Genomic DNA, 21876 nt, shown 5'->3' on the forward strand with positions numbered 1-21876 from the left:
GTTAGTTAAACTAACAGAATTGAAACTTAGCTGTTCCTATATTCTAACACTTTCAGTACTGTATTAAGCATCAAGTTCTGGAACTTTCTTTATTATGCTGAACACAATATCATGAATCCACCACCAGGTGGCAACAAACTCCATGTATTCCAGCACCAGAGTTCATTCACTCCTTTCTCAAAGTCTCCAGCTCTGCATGTGTTCCAATGCCTTTTTTCTCTCTCTCTTGAAGGACTGAATCTACAAATCATCCCTATTTAGCAAACATAACATCCTTTCTCATTATATATATTACAAACTACCATAAACACATTACATGACAGATATCGAGTTTTAAAACACGTCCGCCATTTGGGCCCTCAGAAAGTGATTTACTGTATGAAGCATAAATCTCACAGAATGATGAATCTCTGCTTGCTCGCATGTAGAAATGTACATTCATAATCAGACGAGCGTTTGATATGTTAACCTGTGGACGTTTTTTTTTTTTGCTCTACGTATTAGCTCGATGGCTGCGTCAAACATATTCAGACTGATGGAAGTTTTAATGACAGTAAAATGTTAATTGACTTTTAAATAGACAGAAATGCTGGTAGTTAAAGTAAATTATACCCAATTAGGGCCCTCTGCCATCTGTTGGAAGTCTCTATTTTTTTCCTACCCCTCTTCAACATGATGTGCATTTCAAACAGTTCAGCACAGAGGATTCATGAATACCAAGCAGATTCAGATGACACTGCTATACAAAAAAACAAACACCCATTAATGTTAAGTTAACATTAGGTTGTGATGAATAATTGACATTTTCCAATGCCTGAAGCTGGTCGTCAAAGTTTGATTTGAAGATCTATGTTACAACCTATCTATCTATATCTATCTATCTATCTATCTATCTATCTATCTATCTATCTATCTATCTATCTATCTATCTATCTATCTATCTATCTATCTATCTATCTATCTATCTATCTATCTATCTATCTATCTATCTATCTATCTATCTATCTATCTATCTATCTATCTATCTATCTATCTATCTATCTATCTATCTATCTATCTATCTATCTATCTATCTATCTATCTATCTATCTATCAGAGACAGTCAAAATAGGTATAATGTGATACTTCAGGTTAATATTTTCAAAACAAAATGGCCATAAATAAGCACAAACATTACTTTTAGAGATAAATTAATATATATTATTATTAAAAAAATTAATTGAAGTTTTTGCTTTTTAAAATGAGCAAAATCATACTTGTAGCAGTGACATATAGCTGTATATCAGCACTGGTGGCCTCGTGCCATAGCCAGTATCCCAGCAGTGCTAATGTACAGCGACATCACAGTGCTGCAAGTGTAATATTGGGTTTTGCAGCAGTACACAACGCCATGATCATGTATATAAAAATTCAAACATAAGTTGTCAAAAAACGCTATTGTATGAGGAACTGCTTCCACCATGCATTCGAATCTGCAGCTGATTGTCTGAATAGCAAAAGCCATTGCTAATTCAAATGCAGAAGATCTTGCTCACAGATCAAGATTATAAAGTTGAATGACTTAAAACAACATCAGTTTACAGAGTTCTGCCTGCATTTCTCTGATGCAGTTGCGTGTTCGCTAATATTTAGCACATAAAATCTAAAGCAAAGCAAACACTGCTAGATTACTATAGTATACATACAGCAATACAAAGTACTGTACAAAAGTTCTGTTATAATTTGTTTTGCTGTTGTTTAACATATTCACTGAGGTGAAATCGTTTGCTTCACTTATAGATGGACAGATGGACTATTATTTTCATCTTTTAACGAAACAATATCACATCAACCATGACTTTTGCTTCATTATTTACATAAGTGTACTACTAAGCATTTTATTTCAATATAACTGCAATTTATGTCAAATGTCATTTATTGAGCAGTAGTATTTACAACAAAATAAAAATGCCAAGTTTTTATTCAATGATTAAGTTTTCATTCAGCATATATTAAGGAATAAAAATTAATTCAAATATACCGTATTTGCTTAGGAGTAAGTAACGGATGAATGACCAAATATTGCCTTTAGATGTAGCCTGAACAAATGACATTTCCCAATAGACTACCACACAGACATTTAGCAGATTTCTGAACAAGTGTCCATCAGAAGAGTGCTCTTGGCAGGCAATAAGAGGCTGAACATCCACCGATCTACTGGAAGTCCCATCTCCGAAATCATCCAAACAGATATAAACAAATAGGTGCTATTCTTATAAATAAATTACATATTTGCAATCAAAACAACTACAATCTCACCTAAAAGTCTCAAAGGTGCATTATGTTACATAATGTTATTAACAGCCACAGTATTTGTCAAACAATAGTAAGTTTAGTCCTCTGCTTGGCACTCACTGCCAAGAGCACTCTACTGATGGACACTTGTTCAGAAATCTGCTAAATGTCTGTATGGTAGTCTATTGTGAAATGTCATTTGTTTAGGCTACATTTGAAGGCAATATTTGGACAGTCATCCGTTAATTACTCCTAAGCAAATAGATTTGACTTCATTTTTATACGTTAGAATATGCTGAATGAAAACTTGGTCATAATTCTTTTGATTTATTTCACATCTTTATACTGTTGTTTGTTAAATACTGTTGCTTAATAAAGTACATTTGATATAAATTGCAATAATATTTAAATAAAATGCTTAAAAACAGTAAAAACTGTTACGATAACAATGAAGCAAAAGCCATGGTTGAAAAAGATGGTGACAGAGACTGTATAATAGTCCATCCGTCCATTAAGACCTGCAGATATTAGATTCCAGATATTAGATTCAGAACAGATATTATATTAGAAATTAAATAAATAAATAAATATGTAAAATGATTAAATAATAATAAATATAAATTTAAATCTTTTTATCTATTTTTTATCTGTTTTTTAATTTTATCTATTAATCTATTTAAATCTAATCTCCACTTTCCTTCCTAATCTGCAATGGCCTCTCTGGCTATACCACTAACTGTACTCTCTCTCTCTCTCTCTCTCAAAAAAAAAAAAAAAAAAAACCTCACATTACTAATGCTTTGCTTCTTAGACTTTACACACCTAAACCTTGCCTACAGCACTTATTCACTGTTGCTCTTATAGTTGTGTAAATTGCTTTCTTCTCCTAATTGGTAAGTCGCTTTGGATAAAAGCGTCTGCTTAATGACTAAATGCAAATGTAAATTTAATGTATTTCTTAATAATAGCTCTCTTCTACATAGTAGTCAACTTTAGCTCCATTTTGTATCTTTTTCAGCCTGATCTCTCGAGGAAATGTAACAAATTGTAGCAAATTTTACGTTTGGTCAGTTAAGTGGCTAATTCATACAAATTCGCACAGTTCAGTTGTATGAAAATTTACGATTTTAAAGTAGGCATGGCATCCAACCCCACCCCTAAACCCAACCGCCAATGGGGGATAAGCAAATCGTGCTAAATTGTACAAATGAAATCGTACAAATTCATACGAATTAACCCCTAAATCAAAAGTTACGAATTGCTGTGAGATCGTGTTGCTTTTTTAAAATATATTTTAATCTGTCGTTTTTATACCAAATTATGCTTCAAGAGTTCACACTTAATTATTTATAGGATTATAGGATTAGAAAGTTCTTGTGTGGTTTATTTATAAACTAATTTCGAGAGGATCATGTGCTTATGATCAACACGGCTGGCGCCTCATTATCTCTGTAATCTGCTCTATTAGATAATTACGGAAGAATTATAAATAATCAAAGTATTTCACTCCAGTTATCTTCATCTTGAAGTTTTCCCCCCTTACACCCCCACTTCCCCCCCTTTTTTCCGATAGGGCGACACGGTGGCCCAGTGGCTAGCACTGTTGCCTCACAGCAAGAACACCACTGGTCCAACCTCCTATCGGGCCGGTTGGCATTTCTGTGCGGAGTTTCTATATTCTCCCCGTGTTCGCGTGGGTTTCCCCCGGGTTCCCATGTTTCCTCCCACCGTCCAAAAGCACGCACCATAGCCAGTCATCTACATGAAATCATCACCCAAGACAACCTTAGTTTACACTTCTCACATGGTTTCAAGCTGGGGAGTTCTCCAGACCTACCTGAGCTCGAACTCCCCTCTCGCCCTTCTAACGAGAGGGAGCCCCAGGCTCGAGGATATTACGAGCTCAGGGCTCTCTCCCGGGACAGCATGCCAATTACGCTCTATTGATTATCAGCTACGTGTGAACTCTAAGTGTGAAATTGCTAGCAGTCAGCTCTCTGCAACTCTCACATGCTCTCCCACTGAAGCTAAGCAGTCAGTACCTGGATGAAAGACCACATGGCAAAGCTAGGTTGTTGCTGGAAGTGGTGTTAGTGAGACCAACAGGGGATGTTCAACCTGATGCTCAATGCTTGGTCCGTGTGGGTCCTAACGCCCCAGTATATTGATGGGGACTCTGTACTGTTCAGTTAGTGCTGACTTTCTGTGGTCGTTAAAATATGGCTGCCGTTGTGTCATCCAGGTGGATGCTGCACATTGGTAGTGGATGAGGAGAGTCCCCCCAATGTGTAAAGCACTTTAAGTGTCCATGTATATAAATGTAAGGAATTATTACTGTGAGGTTACAGTGCTAACCACTGGGCCGCCGTGCCACAAATCTAAGAAGAGGGAGGAAGGAGGGATTCTTCAAGACGAAGATGACTGTGCTGAGAAGACTATGATTATTTATAGTTACTTAGGAAACATCTGATTGGGGAATCACGTGATACGTAGCTAATGTGTGTCCAGCCATTGTCAATCACAAGCACATGATCCTCTCAAAACTAGTCTATAAATACTTCACATAAGATGTTATATATGCATACAAGTATCTCCATATTTACAGTACCTATGTTTAAACTCATCTTCGTTTACTACCCAGTTCTTGATTCATCCTCAGACCATTTAAACCATCACAGTTTCATCGGAAATGCTGAGTAACTGCCAGGTCGAGCCGAAGCGGCACATGCTCTCCTAGATGTAAAAAGCAGGGATGGGCAACGATTTAAATTTAATTAACAAGCTGCCAGAAGGTGTAGAACGAAACCTCCCCCTATTTCTGCCTCGCGCTCACTTATTCCTCCGTTTTTTTTTTTCTAAGCTGGAAGAGCTAATTAGAGGGATGAAATGACACCGACACACTCCGATGCAAAGAATGTCACACATACCTGGTTGTTACTCACAGGTATGCATAGTAACTGCAATTTATAGTGAGAGTTTGGGCCGCAAAGCAGATGTTTTTTCCTATATGTGAAAGCTTCGTCAGACTCCGAACACTGCTACAAATAGGCTGACGTTGTTCCTCGGAGGGTCTGTTGACTCCAGCAGAGCCAATTAGAGTGTCCAGCAGCTTTGAAGCGGGTGTCAGGCTCTGGACGCTCCTCATGATGAAGGCTGAAGCAGATGCATCGCTCTGACCCATTTCTCCACACACACCACTGGAGCCTTCTGAGCTCATGCCAAACAGAGCCACACTGGCCCCCACAGCGGGAGACCCTCAAAACTGCTGCTTTAACAGATTATCTTTGAATGTTCAGTGCTCATAGTAAAAATATTTTCTCTTTTTTGTTTGTTTTGTTTAGTTTGACTCGATGTGATACATCAAAATAATAAGAATATAACACAAAATAATAATCAAAAGGGATAGTTGACCCAAAATAAAAACATACACAAACCTTTATCAATTATTTTATTCTGCTGAACTCAAAAGAAGATATTTTGAAGAAAACTAAAAACCTGTAACCATGGACTTCCAACAAACAAATACTAGGGAAGTCAATGGTTACAGATTTCCAGCTTCCTTCAAAATATCTTCTTTTGTGTTTAACAGAAAAAAAAAAGATTCAAACTGGTCCGGAACAAGTAAAGGGTGAGTAAATAATGACAGATATTTATTTATTTATTTAGTATTGGCTGATCTATCCTTTTAAAATGGAAAAGGGGATGTGGCGTAACTAAAATGGAAAATAAAAATTTAATTCAAATTACTAATAGTGTCTTAGAGATTTTGACTGAATTTATTGCTGTAACCATGATCAGAACCATCAAATGATTAAAAAATACACAGAAATGTTACTTGAATTTAAATAAATCCAGTCATCCTTCCATCCATCCATTCATTTATCCATCATCCATCCATTCAATTCCTTGTCTATACGTTTGGTTTTGGATTATTTGGTTTGGTTTATACATTTGGGTTTATTGATCCTACAAATTATAAATACAAAAATATTTATATTACATAATTATATTAATATTTATATACTACAAATATATATTAAAATACTAATACTATATATATATATATATATATATATATATATATATATATATATATATATATATAATAACATGAACATCTAAATATCATCAAATGTTTAAAAAAAAGTATAGTCTATAGAATAATACATAGAAAATATACAGTTTCTGACTGTTTTGTGTTGGACTCATGAGGTATGTGAGGGATATGATGTGTCTCTGTATGCTTGTGTACTGTCCCTTTAAACCTGTGTACCAAGGCACAGTGTGAATTTGTTCCTCGGCCATAAAAATCCTGAGCCTGTAAGATGATTATACACATACCCAGGGCCAATTCAATTTCATTTCAATTCACTTGAAGTATAATGCGTTTGCCTCGTGTTTCACACAAATGCGCAGCCATCACCAGTCACTCTCTGGTGTAATGAGCAGATCTGCTGCACTTGTTTTTTTTTTTTTTTTTTTGCTATTGAAGCAGTGTTTTTAAGATGCTGAATCAATGCGGTTTGTATCTGTAAGTGACAGATGTAAAGGAGAAAACAACAGCGTGTTTATATACAACTCCAGATGAAAACATGCTTTTAACAGTCACAGGTATTGTGGTTGGAACCTAATAATGGCTTACATTCAGCTGTCAGGGAAATATTTAAGAAACAATGAGGAAACTGAGCTTATTTAGTATATTTAGATGAGCTTTATTGTTTAAACTAAACATACATAAATCAAACAATAGCTACTTTCCATACATCTACACTGTAAAAATAATCATAAAATATTCTTGAAAAAAAAAAACCATAAAATAACGGCCATTAAATTACAGAAATTTACTGTAAAATAACAGAGGTTGAATTACAGAAATTAAAATTTCAGGAAATTTCTGTAATTTAATGCCCGTTAATTTACGGTAAATTTCTGTAATTTAACAGCCGTTAATTAACGTTTTTTTTTTTACGGAAATAAACCATAAAATTCCAGATTTTTTACTGTGTATTTTTATGCATATTTTGGATATGCACATTAAAAAAATCGGTTGATGGAAACGCCAAGATGTGCACAAGTTTTAAAAATGAAAAAAAAAAAAAAAAAAACACATATACGCTTTTTATTTGATAAGAAAAGATGCGCATAAACTATGATGGAAACACTTTTACAGAACAAATTCCTGTATATGCATTAAAAAAAAGTCATGCAATTTTGTAATAAGAGATCATGTGATGATAACAATGTGTGTGAATGGACAAACCAGCAGGCTGACCACTTTGTAAAACATCTCAAATGTTGTCTTGGTCATTCTAAAATGCCTTAATCATTTCAGTATTAGTGTTATTATATTAATAATTAGCTGCAGAATTGTCCTCCTCAAAGAGCATATGTCCTCCTCATCTGATGCCTTTAAACGCCACCACGTGTTCATTGCGTGTCAGCATTGTCTACTGAAGTCATTTATTTAATAAATTAAAGATTCACGCAGCTTCTGCTACTGCAGCAAATTCTGTTTTTACTTTTGATATTTGCCGACAGTTAATCAGGATGTGATGATTTTGTTTTCTTTGACTACTTTGATAGAAACGCTGCTTTATTTGTACTTCTTTTATGTGATAATCCAGTTTTGCGCATAAATTTAATTCACATCTTTGGAAGGAAACAAAGCTCAAAGTGTTAAATTTCCTCATGATTTGTGCTGTGTTTTACAGTAAATTTGGTATTGATCTACACGTCTACATGTGTACTGTTTTTGGTTGTTTACAAGGACATTTGATATTGATGGATACTGTATCTAGATACATTATCACAGTTTTGAGGTGGTTTACAAAGATATGCCCTGTGTAAACATAAAATCTTTTTTAGGATTTTACAAAACTGAGGTACTCTGTTTGTTTATTTGCGTTCATTGACAGATTTGTTGTATTTCCTGCCAATTTTAGTTGGCAACGATTAAAAATGTCCCATGTCCTGGTAATTCCTGGTTTCCTGTGAGGGTTAAGGTTAAGTTAGCAAAATAATAAGCAGTTGTTCGATTTTAAAATACATCTCGCCAAGGGAGAGTCTTCGTAAATCCCCAAATTAAGTATGGGTGTGTGTGTGTAAATGAGTGTAAATTTGACATTTTGTCACCATGACAACCATTTTCTAAACTAGCATCGGAATATTTAATTTCAGTACATCAAAATATAAATATTTTAGTATTTAATATTTAGTTTAGGGGTATATTAATTAGTTTATCAATACTCAGCAGTTACTATTGTAATCAATCACAAATGCAGCCAAAATATAAAACATAAACATTGAATTGATTTATTCTTAAAGACCAAATAAAAGGTGATAAACATATTTTGGACAGCAAATTATTATTCTTTTAACTCCCAATGTTAAAATTTTGTATAGGTATATACATTTTTAAATATTAAAGAAAAATAAATTAATAAATAAAATAAAACCTGTCATGTTTAAATCTGTATTGGGATTCTATGAATTGAGGTACTCTTTCTTTATTTGTTTGTTTTGTAAAATAACAATAATACAAGTAAATAATAAAAATGCATCAAAAATAAGTACTTTTGTCAATTCAAAGTTTCCTTTCAGATTTTTTGACAGTCTGTTCATGTTTTTTTTTCTTCTTTTTTTCTCTCAAATACAAATCATTTCCAGACCCATGAGACATTGTTTTTTATGTCTGAATTTTGGCTGCTACTACTGCTTTGTTGTTGCATCATATTCTGGCACACATGCAGACCGTCTTGTAAGTAAAAAGAAACATGTTTTTTTTTTTCTGAAAATGCTTGGACAGACATGAAGATGTAGAGGGCATCAAAGTATTTGTTCCTCTTAAAAATATGTAATGTTTTAATTATTTTATGTGGCATTGTTACATCATAAGAAATGTGACATATATATTGAGACATGTATTTTTACAGTATACTCCTTATACAAGCAAGGTATTTAGCAATTCAACAAGAAGAGGCAATACACACAAGAAGTGCTAATTATACAAAGGAATTTGCTTGTACTCAGAGGATTTAGTGCTAGAGTAGGATTTTTTTTTTTTTAGAGAGGGAGAAAAGGTGCTTCTAAAGGTGGTTTTGGTTTTATTCACCGGGGTTCGGGTGTTCTCAGAAGAGATGGGTTTTTAGTTGTCGTTTGAAGGATACCAGTGTATCCGCAGTCCGAGTGGGAATGGGAAGATCATTTCACCACCATGGAGTATTGAATGAAAAGCTTTTGTAAAGTGGCTTATAGCCTCTCTTTTCTTTCTGTTCATCAAAAAATCACAAAAAAATGTCTCACTACAAACTTTCTAAAAGTAACAAAAAGCAGTTTCTACAAAAAATATATATTAAGCAGCACAACTTTTCCCACCATCAATAATAAGAAATATTCATGAGCAGTAAATCAGCACATTAGAATGATTCCTGAAAGATCATGTGACACTGAAGACTGTTGTAATTATCTAACCTATACTTGATAAATCAAGAGAAGTCCTTGATAAATCCAGGCATTTGCTAGTGTTTTTTTTTTCTGTCTCTCTCCATAGCTGTATATAAGTCAGTGCTGTTGCATATATTCTTTAGTGAATCTACTTTTTTAATGCAAATAAACAGTTGAAGACTTACCGTATTAGCCTTTCCATGACATTTTAGTTTTTTGCCAAATATTTCCCAAGGGATGTTTAATGGAGCAAGGTAAATGGTTTTTACAAGATCCCATTATATTTTTCTTCTGAATGAAGTTTTATTTCTTTAGTTTGGCTGAAATTAAACAACAACAACAACAACAACAATAATAATAATAATAATAATAATAATAATCATCAAATAAAAAAGTAAAAATTAGTCAATCCCTTATACACATATATACATTTTTGATTGCCTGTTATCCAGTGATTTGACTATTTAACTTACTGTACCTTGCACAGTTAACCTATTAAGTCTTTAAGTGCACTTTAGGTTGAACATTGTAGTATCTCATATACTACAGCATTAAAATAACTAGTAAATGTGAAATGATTATTATAAATTAGATATCAAAACTCTTGTTTAAAACTTAACTCTTCCTTAGACACGCATGATAAATATTTGAACAAAAAAGAAAACAAATGTCAAAGGAGAAAATTGTCGTCAACTGTATTTGATTATAAAGTTGTGGATTTCAACATTAACCGTTTTTCTGATATCACCGATCTTATCGCTACAATACTTATCTGAGTTTGTTCAACATCGGTGGACACTTCATGAGGAAAACAGTTTATTTATCCCTTATACAGTTCCAGCAGAACAGCAGATGTGCATGTCACGATTGTCTTTAAGCAGTGTTTGGGAATGTATGTATTTGAGTGGGCGCTTGCTTGTGTGAAATGCAAATGAGTGCGTTTGGATGTCTAGGTACGTATGTTCATGCCCTTTCTCTGCAAATGTCTGAGCGTGTGTATAAATACAGTGCACTCCACTAATGTTGGCAACCCGCTTTATCACTATCAGGCTAAATTGTTCTGTTTGCTTTTAAACGTTCCATTCCACACGGATCCAGTACAGTTAGCATGGAAACTGTTTCATTTTCCACTTTGGTGCTGCTAACGGAACTCACTGGAACAATGCAAATGTGTCAGTCTTTGCTTCGGTAATGCAAGTGTAATGTAAACAGTGATATGGAGGATGATCAGATATTTCTGTTTTTTAGATGTTTACTTTGCTTTAGGTTAGTCCCTGATTTATTCAGGGTTGCCAAAGTGGAATAAATCACCAATTACTCTAGCATGCACTGTAAAAAAAAATGCTGGATTCTACACAATTCCTTCGTGTTGACCCAACACAAATCGATTAAGTTAAACGGTTTAAAAAATTTAAGTGAATCAAACATAAAACAATAAAGTTATTCCCAAAAAAGCCAATAATTGTGTTGTTTCAGCTCATTTTATACACTGTAAAACCCAACAGTCAACTTTATCAAATAAAATGAGTGTTGTTAACTCAAAATTTACTGAAAGTTAATTCTACTCATTTTAAAAGAGTTTTGTACTCAGTGTTGAAAGTAATGAGTTCAAGAGTTCACACTTAGATATTGTTTGACAACTGTTAGCAGGTTTGGCATGCTGTCCCGGGAGAGAACCCTGAGCTCGGAGATAGTTGAGCCCAGGGCTCCCGCCTGGTCCATAGAGCATGTGAGGGGAGTACGAGATCAGGTGGTTCTCAAGAGCTCCCCACGGTAAAGGAGGAGAAGGGGCGGATGGGGGGTTTCTTCGGAAAACGAAGATAAGAGAGTAGTTCTAGCTAGGCTACTTATAGTAAGTTGGGATTAATCTGATTGGTTAACTAATGAATGTAGATGGGTAGCCAGCTGCAGTCAATCATATCATGTGCTCATCTCAAAATTAGTTTGTGAAACTTCACTTAATTAAATACCTCATTACTTCAACTTAAATGGATTAATTTGACAGTACTTATTAGGATTAGTTTTTGAACTTAAATGATTTGATTCAATCGGTTTCCTCAAACAGTTTGAGTTACCTTAACTTTTTGGTTGTGTCGCCCAGTTTTTGGGATGCTGAATAACAATGAATAGTGCACTTCCATCAACACAGCTATGTAGAAACTTGCATCAGAGTTGTAACATCATGCACATAAGTGCTCTCCTAGTCCAGCATGATTCAGCGTGATTGTCTAACAGGGCCTAGAATTCCAGGTCAAGAACTGTTTGTAATCATGCCACAGTGTTCCAGGCTCATGTGGGAACCACACCTGACTGATTCAGCATGATAGTGGAAAAGCAATAGTGGTAAATATGAGCAAAGAATGCTGTGAAATGTCTTTATTGTGTAATCATTTGATAATTAAAAAAAAAAGAGAGAGAGAAAGGGAATGTGTCTTTACAGTGAAATGCATTCTGGGAGTTTGCCACTGATCTCTATGGGTTTATTGTATTATATATACATGAACACTGATTTGCAATATACTGTAAACATTTAAACTACATAAAAAAAGAAAAGAAAAGCAAATATGGAAATATTTTCTCAAGGCAGCTTGTTGATACCCTGTCACTAACAGATGAACAGGTTGCTTTCATTGATCCGCTTCCTCTGCATCTGCTCGGCTACTCTACTTTCAGTTTTAGCACTGGAGAGTATTATGGAACTCATATTTTCAGCTTCTCAGACACTCAAAGAGCATCGATAAAACTATCTGCACATTAGTCTATTTAATTTTGAGTGGTTTTTTTAAAGTCTTTCTGTTAAACTGTCTGCTTTTTTTGTGGTGATTTGCATTGGTTTACATTGTGCGCTCCCGACTGTCAGACAGCATGGTGGAACGCAACTTGCCATGACATAGATTCCTATTCTTGATAGAAATCAAACAATTCCAAACAAAGCATAGTTTATATTAAAAGAAGGAAGTATTTTGTTAAATATATGTGTTCCACAATTTATATGAGGGTAACACCCTGGTGACAACCATAACCTCGTGTTGAAAGAGGTATATATGAGAAAACACAAAAACCTGACTCAGTCATTCATCTCAATCGGTAAAACTATAGAAAATGGCTGTAATTTGCAGCAAAGTGTTGTTGAGCTTCTCAAAATGGGAATGGGTTTAAGAAAAGAAAAAACAACACTGCAAATGTCCATTTTCATCATCAGGGCAATAATTAAGAAAGTTCAGTCAACTGTAAGTGTTATGAATAAGCCTGCAAAAGGCTCTGTGACTCTCTTGTGGCAGTACACTGTTAGGATGATGGTTCGACTAGCCAATAAAATCTCCAGCAATCCCAAATGAATATTTGCAGAAGTTAGTTAGGTCTTGGGATCAGAAAGTCTGCAAAACTACAATCCAACGTCACCTACAGTAAGTACATCACCACAAATAGTGTAGTTTGGAAGGTTTTCAAGAAAAAAAAACTGTCATCTGCTCGCAATCTTCAGTGTATATGCTGTATTTCATATTATGAGCAAAAGATCAAAAGGTTAAACTATCAAGGCATTCTTTTTGTATTCTTCTTTGCTCATATTTATCAAGAATGGCAATATTAGTGGAGTGCACTGTTCTGTCAATTGAGTGTGAGGATGTGTCTGCATTTGTATGTATGTGTGTGTGAGAGCTAGACTGTGCTGTATTGATAAGGCAGAGCGCTCACAGCGGTGTGTGACTTTGGCCTTTCTCTCTGCAGGTAAAGGACCGGAGACTCTGTTCGCAGGGCACAAGCTGAATGACAATGAGTGGCACTCTGTGAAGGTGGTGCGCCGTGGGAAGAGCCTGCAGCTCTCTGTTGACAACGTGACCGTGGAGGGTGAGTGGAAGACCTCATATACATGCTACATGTACTGTATTACATGTTTGTGGCCATTATTTACTTGTTCATTCATTCATTCATTCATTCATTCATTCATTCATTCTTTCTTTCATCCATGTTTGTTGTCATTATTTGCTGTTTTGTTCGTTTATTCATTCATTCATTCATTCATTCATTCATTCATTCATTCATTAATTCATTCTTTTGTGGTCAATATTTGCTTGTTCCTTCCTTCTTTCCTTTCTCCATTCATTCATTCATTCATTAATTCAATCTTTCTTTCTTTCTTTCTTTCTTTCTTTTTTTCTTTCTTTCTTTCTTTCATGTTTGTTGTCATTATTTGCTTTTTTGTTCATTCATTCGTTCATTCATTTATTTTTTTTGTGGTCGTTATTTGCTTGTTCCTTCCTTCCTTCCTTCCTTCCTTCCTTCCTTCCTTCCTTCCTTCCTTCCTTCCTTCCTTCCTTCTTTCATTCATTCATTCATTCATTCATTCATTCATTCATTCACTCATATTTGTGGTCATTATTTACTTGTTCATTCATTCATTCTTTCTTTCTTTCTTTCATTCATTATTTCATGTTTTTTGTCATTAATTGCTTGTTCATTCGTTCGTTCATTCATTCATTCATTCATTCATTCATTCTTTCTTTCATCCATGTTTGTTGTCATTATTTGCTGTTTTGTTCGTTTATTCATTCATTCATTCATTCATTCATTCGTTCATTCATTCATTTATTCATTCATTCATTCATTCATTCATTCATGTTTGTTGTCATTATAAGCTTTTTGTTCATACATTCATTCATTTATTCGTTCATTCATTCGTTCATTCATTCGTTCATTCATTCATTCATTCATTCATTAATACATTCTTTTTGTGGTCATTATTTGCTTGTTCCTTCCTTCCTTCCTTTCTCCATTCATTCATTCATTCATTAATTCAATCTTTCTTTCTTTCTTTCTTTTTTTCTTTCTTTCTTTCTTTCTTTCTTTCTTTCTTTCTTTCTTTCATGTTTGTTGTCATTATTTGCTTTTTTGTTCATTCATTCGTTCATTCATTTATTTTTTGTGGTCGTTATTTGCTTGTTCCTTCCTTCCTTCCTTCCTTCCTTCCTTCCTTCCTTCCTTCATTCATTCATTCATTCATTCACTCATATTTGTGGTCATTATTTACTTGTTCATTTATTCATTCATTCTTTCTTTCTTTCTTTCTTTCTTTCTTTCATTCATTATTTCATGTTTTTGTCATTAATAGCTTTTTCATTCGTTCATTCATTCATTCATTCATTCATTCATTCATTCATTCATTCATTCATTCATTCATTCATTCATTCATGCATTCATTCATGTTTGTGGTCATTATTTGCCTATTTGTTAATTCATTCATGTTCGTGGTCATTATTTGTTTGTTCGTTTATTCATTCATTCATTCATTCATTTTGTAGTCATCAATAGCTTGTTTGTTCCTTCCTTCCTTTTTCCTTCTCTTTTTTCATTCATCTATTCAAAAGTTGTGTGAACTGATTAAATGTTCAAAATAAGCAGGAGTCAAAAAAAAGGAATCATTATTATATTTTTTAATACAGCCGTAATGTTTTTAACCATTAAGTTGTGATAATTAACATGTTTTTTAATTAATCATTCCAGCTAATTTTGTGTTAACGTAATAAAATGGTTAATATAATAAACTTTTGAGACAAACATAATACATGATAAACATGAATACATTTAACTATTGAATTGGACTGAATTGGATGTTTGTATGTTTCTCATCTTACATTATTCCATGGCTTCAGATTGTTCTGTTAAATTCACACAGACAAGCATTCTTAAAAATAAGCATACTTTATTAGCATTGATGATTCCATAAAGATTCTGCTTTATAATGAAGACAAGTTCTATAGATTGTTAAAATATCCTTCACACTAAAAAAGAAAAAAAATACTGTTCTTGTAAATACTGTTTACTGAAAGTTTCCTTGGGGAACCTAAAATGCTGCTTCTCTGGTATAACTGCGAAAACACCCCCTTGGAACCCTTATTTTTAAGAGTGTGGAGACAACTTAAAGATTATATATAGAACAGTTTTTTTTCAGGTTTAGATTCATGTTGCACATTGCAAGTTCAGCATTACAACACATCCAACTCTGAACTGAACATCAAAAGCTGTACTTGCCTTGGGATGGGCTCAGACAGCACGCCATTCCCTCATATCATCTGCTCCCAGACCTGACTAATCGAGCGTGTTTGGTTTTGCCACAGGCCAGATGAGCGGAGCACACACGCAGCTGGAGTTCCACCACATAGAGACGGGCATCATGACCGAGCGGCGCTTTATCTCAGTCATGCCGTCCAACTTCATTGGCCACCTGCAGGGCCTCTCTTTCAACGGCATGCCTTACCTAGACCAGTGCAAGAATGGTGACATCTCCTACTGTGAGCTCAACGCCCGCTTCGGCATGCGCCGCATAGTGGCTGATCCGGTCAGCTTCCGAAATCGAGCCAGTTATGTGGCGCTGTCCACCTTACAAGCCTACGCCTCCATGCACCTCTTCTTCCAGTTCAAAACAACCAGCCCTGATGGTCTGATTCTCTTCAACTCTGGGGACGGCAGTGACTTTATCGTGATTGAGCTCGTAAAAGGGTGAGTGAGAGTTTTAATTGATCAATTTTGAAAAATAATAGAGTTTCTGTGCGTCTTCAAAAAGTTAAGTTTATTTATAAACTAATTTCGAGAGGATAACATGCTTATGATTGACCACAGCTGGTCCCGCATTAGCTATCATATGATTTACCAATCAGACAAACCCAAACATACATAAATAACCAGATTTTCTTGCCTTATTCATCTTCGTCTTGAAGAATCCCCCATCCACACCTCCTCCGCCCCCTCTTTCCTAGATTAATCCAGGATAGGGTAGCACATCAGCTCTGGTTAGCACTGTCACCTCACAGCAAAAAGGTCGCTGGTTCGGGTCTTGGCTGGGCTAGTTGGCCTTTCTGTGTGTTTACATGTTCTCCTCGTAGTCACGTGCTTCCCCAGGTACTCCGGTTTCCTCTCACATTCTACAGACATGCAGTATAAGGGAATTGAATAAACCAAATTGGCACAGTATATTAGTATTTTGGTACTGGGTATTTACCTCATAAACACATGCTGGTTTAGTTGGTGGTTCATTCTGCCGTGGCAACCCCTAATAATCAAGGAATATGCGAACAAATTCAGGGGAGCTCTCAAGACCTACCTGAACTTAGAATCCTCTTTCTCTGGATAAAATGGGAGGGAGCCCCAGGCTCAAGGATCTTCTGAGCTCAGGGATCTCTCCTGGAGCAGCATGCTAAACACGTTTTATTTTCAATCATCAGCTAAGTGTGAATTCTTGAAAGTCTTAAAGTCCTAAAGGGGACCTTTTATGCCCCTTTTTGCAAGATGTAAGATAAATCCCTGATGTCCCTAGAGTGTGTATGTGAAGTTTCAGCTTAAAATTGGTGATTGTTGCTTTAAATTTAAATGAGATTGTGCTCTTTTCAAAAGAGGGCGGAGCTACAAATGTATATGCATCACCATAGCAGCAGATTCAAAACATGATTAACATTATCTGTGTGAAAGACTAAAAATGTCAAAAGAAGTGCTCCAGAACAAGGCAGTCTATGAAAACTCCAGTGTTCATTTGTGCATCCTATAATCCTCTCAGTTGCTGAAATTATCTTCAGTAGGTGAAAGCTCTAATGACTGATGGCTGCTTCTCACTCAGGGCTGTCTATGCTAATAAGGGAGAGATTGTTATTAATGGGCGGGACTTTTGCCATCTGATGACATGTACAAAGGAAGAATGTCAACCAAAGTGTTTCTACAGACTGTTTTTATTCATTGTGATTATAAAAAATACAGTTAATACATTTTTACCGTAAGAGGCTGGTTATAGTTACACACTGTTGCCACACAACTGTGTTTAAACCTCTTATAAAACTGATTTTTGCATTATAGGTCCCCTTTAAATCACTTTTACGGGAATTAAGACCTTAAAGAGTCTTAAAACAGATCAGCCAGTCCTAAATTTTATATTCTCAAAAGTGAAGCAAAATTTCTGCTGTGACGATCATCATCGTCAGTGCCTTCAGTGTTTTCTCAACATGCTTGAGAAGAATATTACTGCTTCATTCAGGACATCCTTCAAAGATGTGTGTACTTTATAATTATAGATTTTATTATTTTAGTACATCTGTGGGATGCAGAGTGTATTAATACAATAGTCCCTAAATGTGTGCGTGTCAATTTGCAAATTGATGACTTTCACTTTTGAATTCTGCAACATCTGAGCTATCTAGTGCTGTTGTTTGGAACTGTCCTCAGATTGACGGAAAGTATTTTTTCTGCACTGTTGAATCAGAGGCATTCAAGCCTTAGCATACTTTGTCAAATTTATTTAAGCGTTAGATCAGTTTGCTTGTATTTTTACTGAAAAGTGAAAAGTCAGCTTCTGAATTGCTTAGAGTAGAACGTCACTTGTCGTCATCTCAAAATTATGGTAATTACGACATTGTATGAACTCAGCTTGTAAACAGCTCTAAGTAGAACATCACATGTTATAATCTTGAAATTACAATATGAATGCAGCAGAACATGTCATTTACATTTACATTTAGCACACACTTTTATTCAAAGTGACTCACATATATACAACATGGGCACACAGTTTAGTCTCCGGTGCCTTGCTCAAGTGACTCAGACCTCAACCATGGCATGAGAGTGGAAGATAGTGCAAGTTATTCAGTCCCCCTGTTTTTGAACTTGCAACCTTTGTGTCACAAGTCCAACTCACCAACCATTTTTGTCCAATCAAATGCACTCTGTGGTGAAAAGGCCCCTGCATCAGGATTTATTCTCACAGTCCGACAATTTTAATAAGAAATGTGCTTAGGAAAAATCATTTGGATTCATGCTGTCTTTAAATGGCAAGCTCCGCCTTCTGCTGCTTTAAACCAGTCCGAATGAAATGTCTTTATTAAAGGACTTTATGGGTCATTCAGAGGACCATGTCACTTCTGCTCATACTCAAATTGCTTAAAACACAGCATTAAGCATTAAAAGCCATTTAATTAAACTCTGAGAGATGTGAACTAAAAGAAGAGATGAGAATAGAAGATTTCTTAACATTACCCTGTAAGTAAGGAACTAGAAATTTCAGAAATAGGAAGGGTATTATGAAATGATAATAACGCCGAGAACTACCTGATTGAGAAAAGAGAGGGAGATGAAATTAATGTGCAATATAAAGTTAAGCCTTATATGTGATGGAAAGCTCGAGGCCTGAGAAAAAGCGATCTTAGCAGAAAGCAAAGTTTTCTGAGCTTTACTACAGCAAAGGAAATCATATTATTCTCTAAACTCTGAGATTACTGTCTCATTTGAATGTGATTTAAAAAAAAGCTGTATTGTGAATACTTAGAGAACACTTCCTCATATTTTGTGATTTTCGTGGCTGCATTTAGAAACATAGCAAGTCAGATTCATCAACAAAACATGCTTAGAAGTTGGCTTGTTTAATTGATTTCTAAAATAAAATCCGTTAACTGCCTCATAGGCACATATGCTGTTTCAAAAATAGGCATACCCACCAAGCAATTTGTGCTTAATAGATGTCCAATAGCGTATATGGCTCGGATAAATCAAGGCTAAATTTGTGCTGTGAGTGAAAATCTCATTGACATCTAAGAATAGCCCAAAACTAGACTAGACATCAAATAGATTCAGAGTATGTGTAGTCATTCATTCCTTTTGGATTTTGAATCCTTATTCCTTCTATCCTTGTTTTAACCAAGCCATCTATGTTTAGACATCTATTAGACTTAAAGAAAATACTGGCCTACTAACACTTTTTTTTGATAAAATGCACCCAAATAACAATATTACTCATGATTTTAATACTTTATTATGTGGTTAATATGGGTTTACTGTGCACAGTGTTGTGTATCTTCGTTTAGCATGCTACCTTAGGGCCTGTTTACATGACATTAGTGTCATTAATGTCCTTTTCCTTTTTATAGTTTTGTAATTTTCTACATATTCCAAAAAAGTCTGATTTGAGAAAAGATTTAGTTTGCATTTAGTGTTAAATAAAAACATAATATGTAATACTTTTTCATTAAAATATCCTAAAAGCTTAGGAATAGAACAGTGTAATATATTTTGCCGACTTATGTACAGGAATAAGATATGAACCACATGTTTTTGAAGAATGTTAAAATTTTGAGAAATATGCAATTTTATCTAACGACACGAACCATGCCCTGTTTCGCCATGCTAATGATATCAAACACCCTCAATTTCCAGTTTAGTTTTATAGAAAGAGGGGAAAAAAAGACAGTTTGTGAAGATTATTTATAAACTAATTTAGAGAGGATCACATGCTTATGATTGATCCTGCATTAGATAACACATGATTCACCAATCAGGCAATCCCTAAGTCACCATAAATAAGTTTCATACCTCAGTTATCTTCATTTTGAAGAATTCCCCCTTCCACCCCTATTCCTCCTCCCTTTTTCTAGTTAGGGTGGCATGATGGCACAGATTGTCCAAGTAGATATCGCTGCAGCCCAGAGATCTCCTAGTGGGAGGGATTACACTGCAAGAAGGCTGGGTGACCTCCAAGTGGGAGGGACTTAGGAATTAGGTTGGGTTTAGGTGGTGTAGGTGGAGCTGATTTTAATAAAACACATCAAGTTACTGTGAGGTTGGGTTTAGGGTTGGGGTAGGTATAGTCGTTAATAAAACAACAGGTTACTGTGAGGTTAGGTTTAAGGTTGGGGTAGGTGTAGACATTCATAAAGCACAATATTGGACTCTGTTTCATGTACAACACATTAAATGAATAAAAACTCCAGATTTGTACAGCCCACTTGTCACTAGTTCAAATCCTTACCAGGCTTGTCGAGGTTTCTGTGCGGAGTTTACATGTTTTCCCTGAGTTGCCTGGGTTCCTTCTACCATCCAAAGACATGCGACATAAGTGAGTTGACTAAACCAATTGGCACCACAGATGAGCTCTTAGTCAGCAGTATATCTCTTTACAGTGATCCCTAATTCGTCATTAGGCATAATTCTCGAGATCTACCTGAGCCCAAACTCCCCTCACCACTGTTTTGCATTTTATTAGACTGTACAGAGCAACATTATAAGAGAACTCTGAAATGTATGTAGTATGATAGGATGAACAACTTCTTTCCCACATAATCACACTGGAAGCGGGCGACTGTAGCATAATAAAAGCTCTGCTGATTTTGTGCCTCCACACACTCAAAGTAAGAAATTGCATCAGTGGTCTCACTTTAAAGGGCCATGAAGCCCCAAACCCCCCATCTTTTACATTATATTACTGTATATTTATATTATACTGTATATTTATATTACTGTAAACTTAGTAACTAAATCATTTTGACTAAGGTAGGTCTTTAAAAACTGAAAGAGAACTGCTGAAGGTACTAAGTAACTTTGCCATCTCAATAAACATAAACAAAGACCATTCATCACACACTTACCAAATTCGTAGAGACAGGACAATCTACACGAACTGAAACCACATATTTTTTGAAGAGGTGTTTATACAACAAAATACATGTGGTATAAAACTGATTATAATCAAATGACCCTTGAATATTTACAAAAATAGAGCTTTAGTAATAAGAGAGCACTTAATGACATATATTTGAACGTTTAAATCAGCCCCAGAAATAATCTGCATGTGCGTTACTCTGGCCCGCACGCTGAGAGAAACCGAAAGTAACCCGAATATATAGTACAGTACCTGAAATGTCAAGTAGGTGGGGGTCAAAACCACAAGTGGCTATGCGACTGCATAACAACGATAGTAGTTCAAAAATATATGTTGTGTTGGGCCGAATCTCGTTATATTTTTGACATCAGTTGAGGGCCAGAGGGAGGAGGAGGGGTGACCACAAATGGCCCATGGGCCAGCAATTTGAGACCCCTGGTGTAGGTTTTTCACACTTGCACTTGTATTTTATCAGAAGAGCTTTTAATCTGTGTAAGAAGTTAAAAGAATAGCAGTAATTATAGTATAATCACACATGCACACTAGGGTTGGGCCGATGGCTGATAGACATCACGATGCTGAGATATCACAATTCTCCTCCCGCCTCGTCACAGCAGCAACCCGCTTGTGAAAAATACACACGGCCCCATTTACACTAATACATCTTAGTCTTAAAATGGCATTTTACAACGAAAACGATCCACGTCCACACTGGCGTTTCACCTAGCATTCCTGAAAAGCCCTCCTTC

General features: G+C 35.4%; 1 protein-coding gene across 4 annotated transcripts in view; it reads left to right on the forward strand.

Annotated features, from left to right (window-relative positions):
- nrxn2a (neurexin 2a) overlaps window positions 1-21876 on the forward strand; it is a 564692-nt gene that overhangs the window by 118297 nt on the left and 424519 nt on the right. For all 4 annotated transcript variants that reach the window (XM_056446759.1, XM_056446762.1, XM_056446760.1 and 1 more), the window contains 2 exons: window positions 13447-13566; window positions 15834-16215. In XM_056446759.1, coding sequence (XP_056302734.1) covers window positions 13447-13566; window positions 15834-16215 — 502 coding nt within the window. The remainder of the gene's footprint in view (window positions 1-13446; window positions 13567-15833; window positions 16216-21876) is intronic.

The sequence above is a fragment of the Danio aesculapii genome, chromosome 21, assembly GCF_903798145.1.
Source record: "Danio aesculapii chromosome 21, fDanAes4.1, whole genome shotgun sequence".
NCBI lineage: Eukaryota > Metazoa > Chordata > Actinopteri > Cypriniformes > Danionidae > Danio > Danio aesculapii.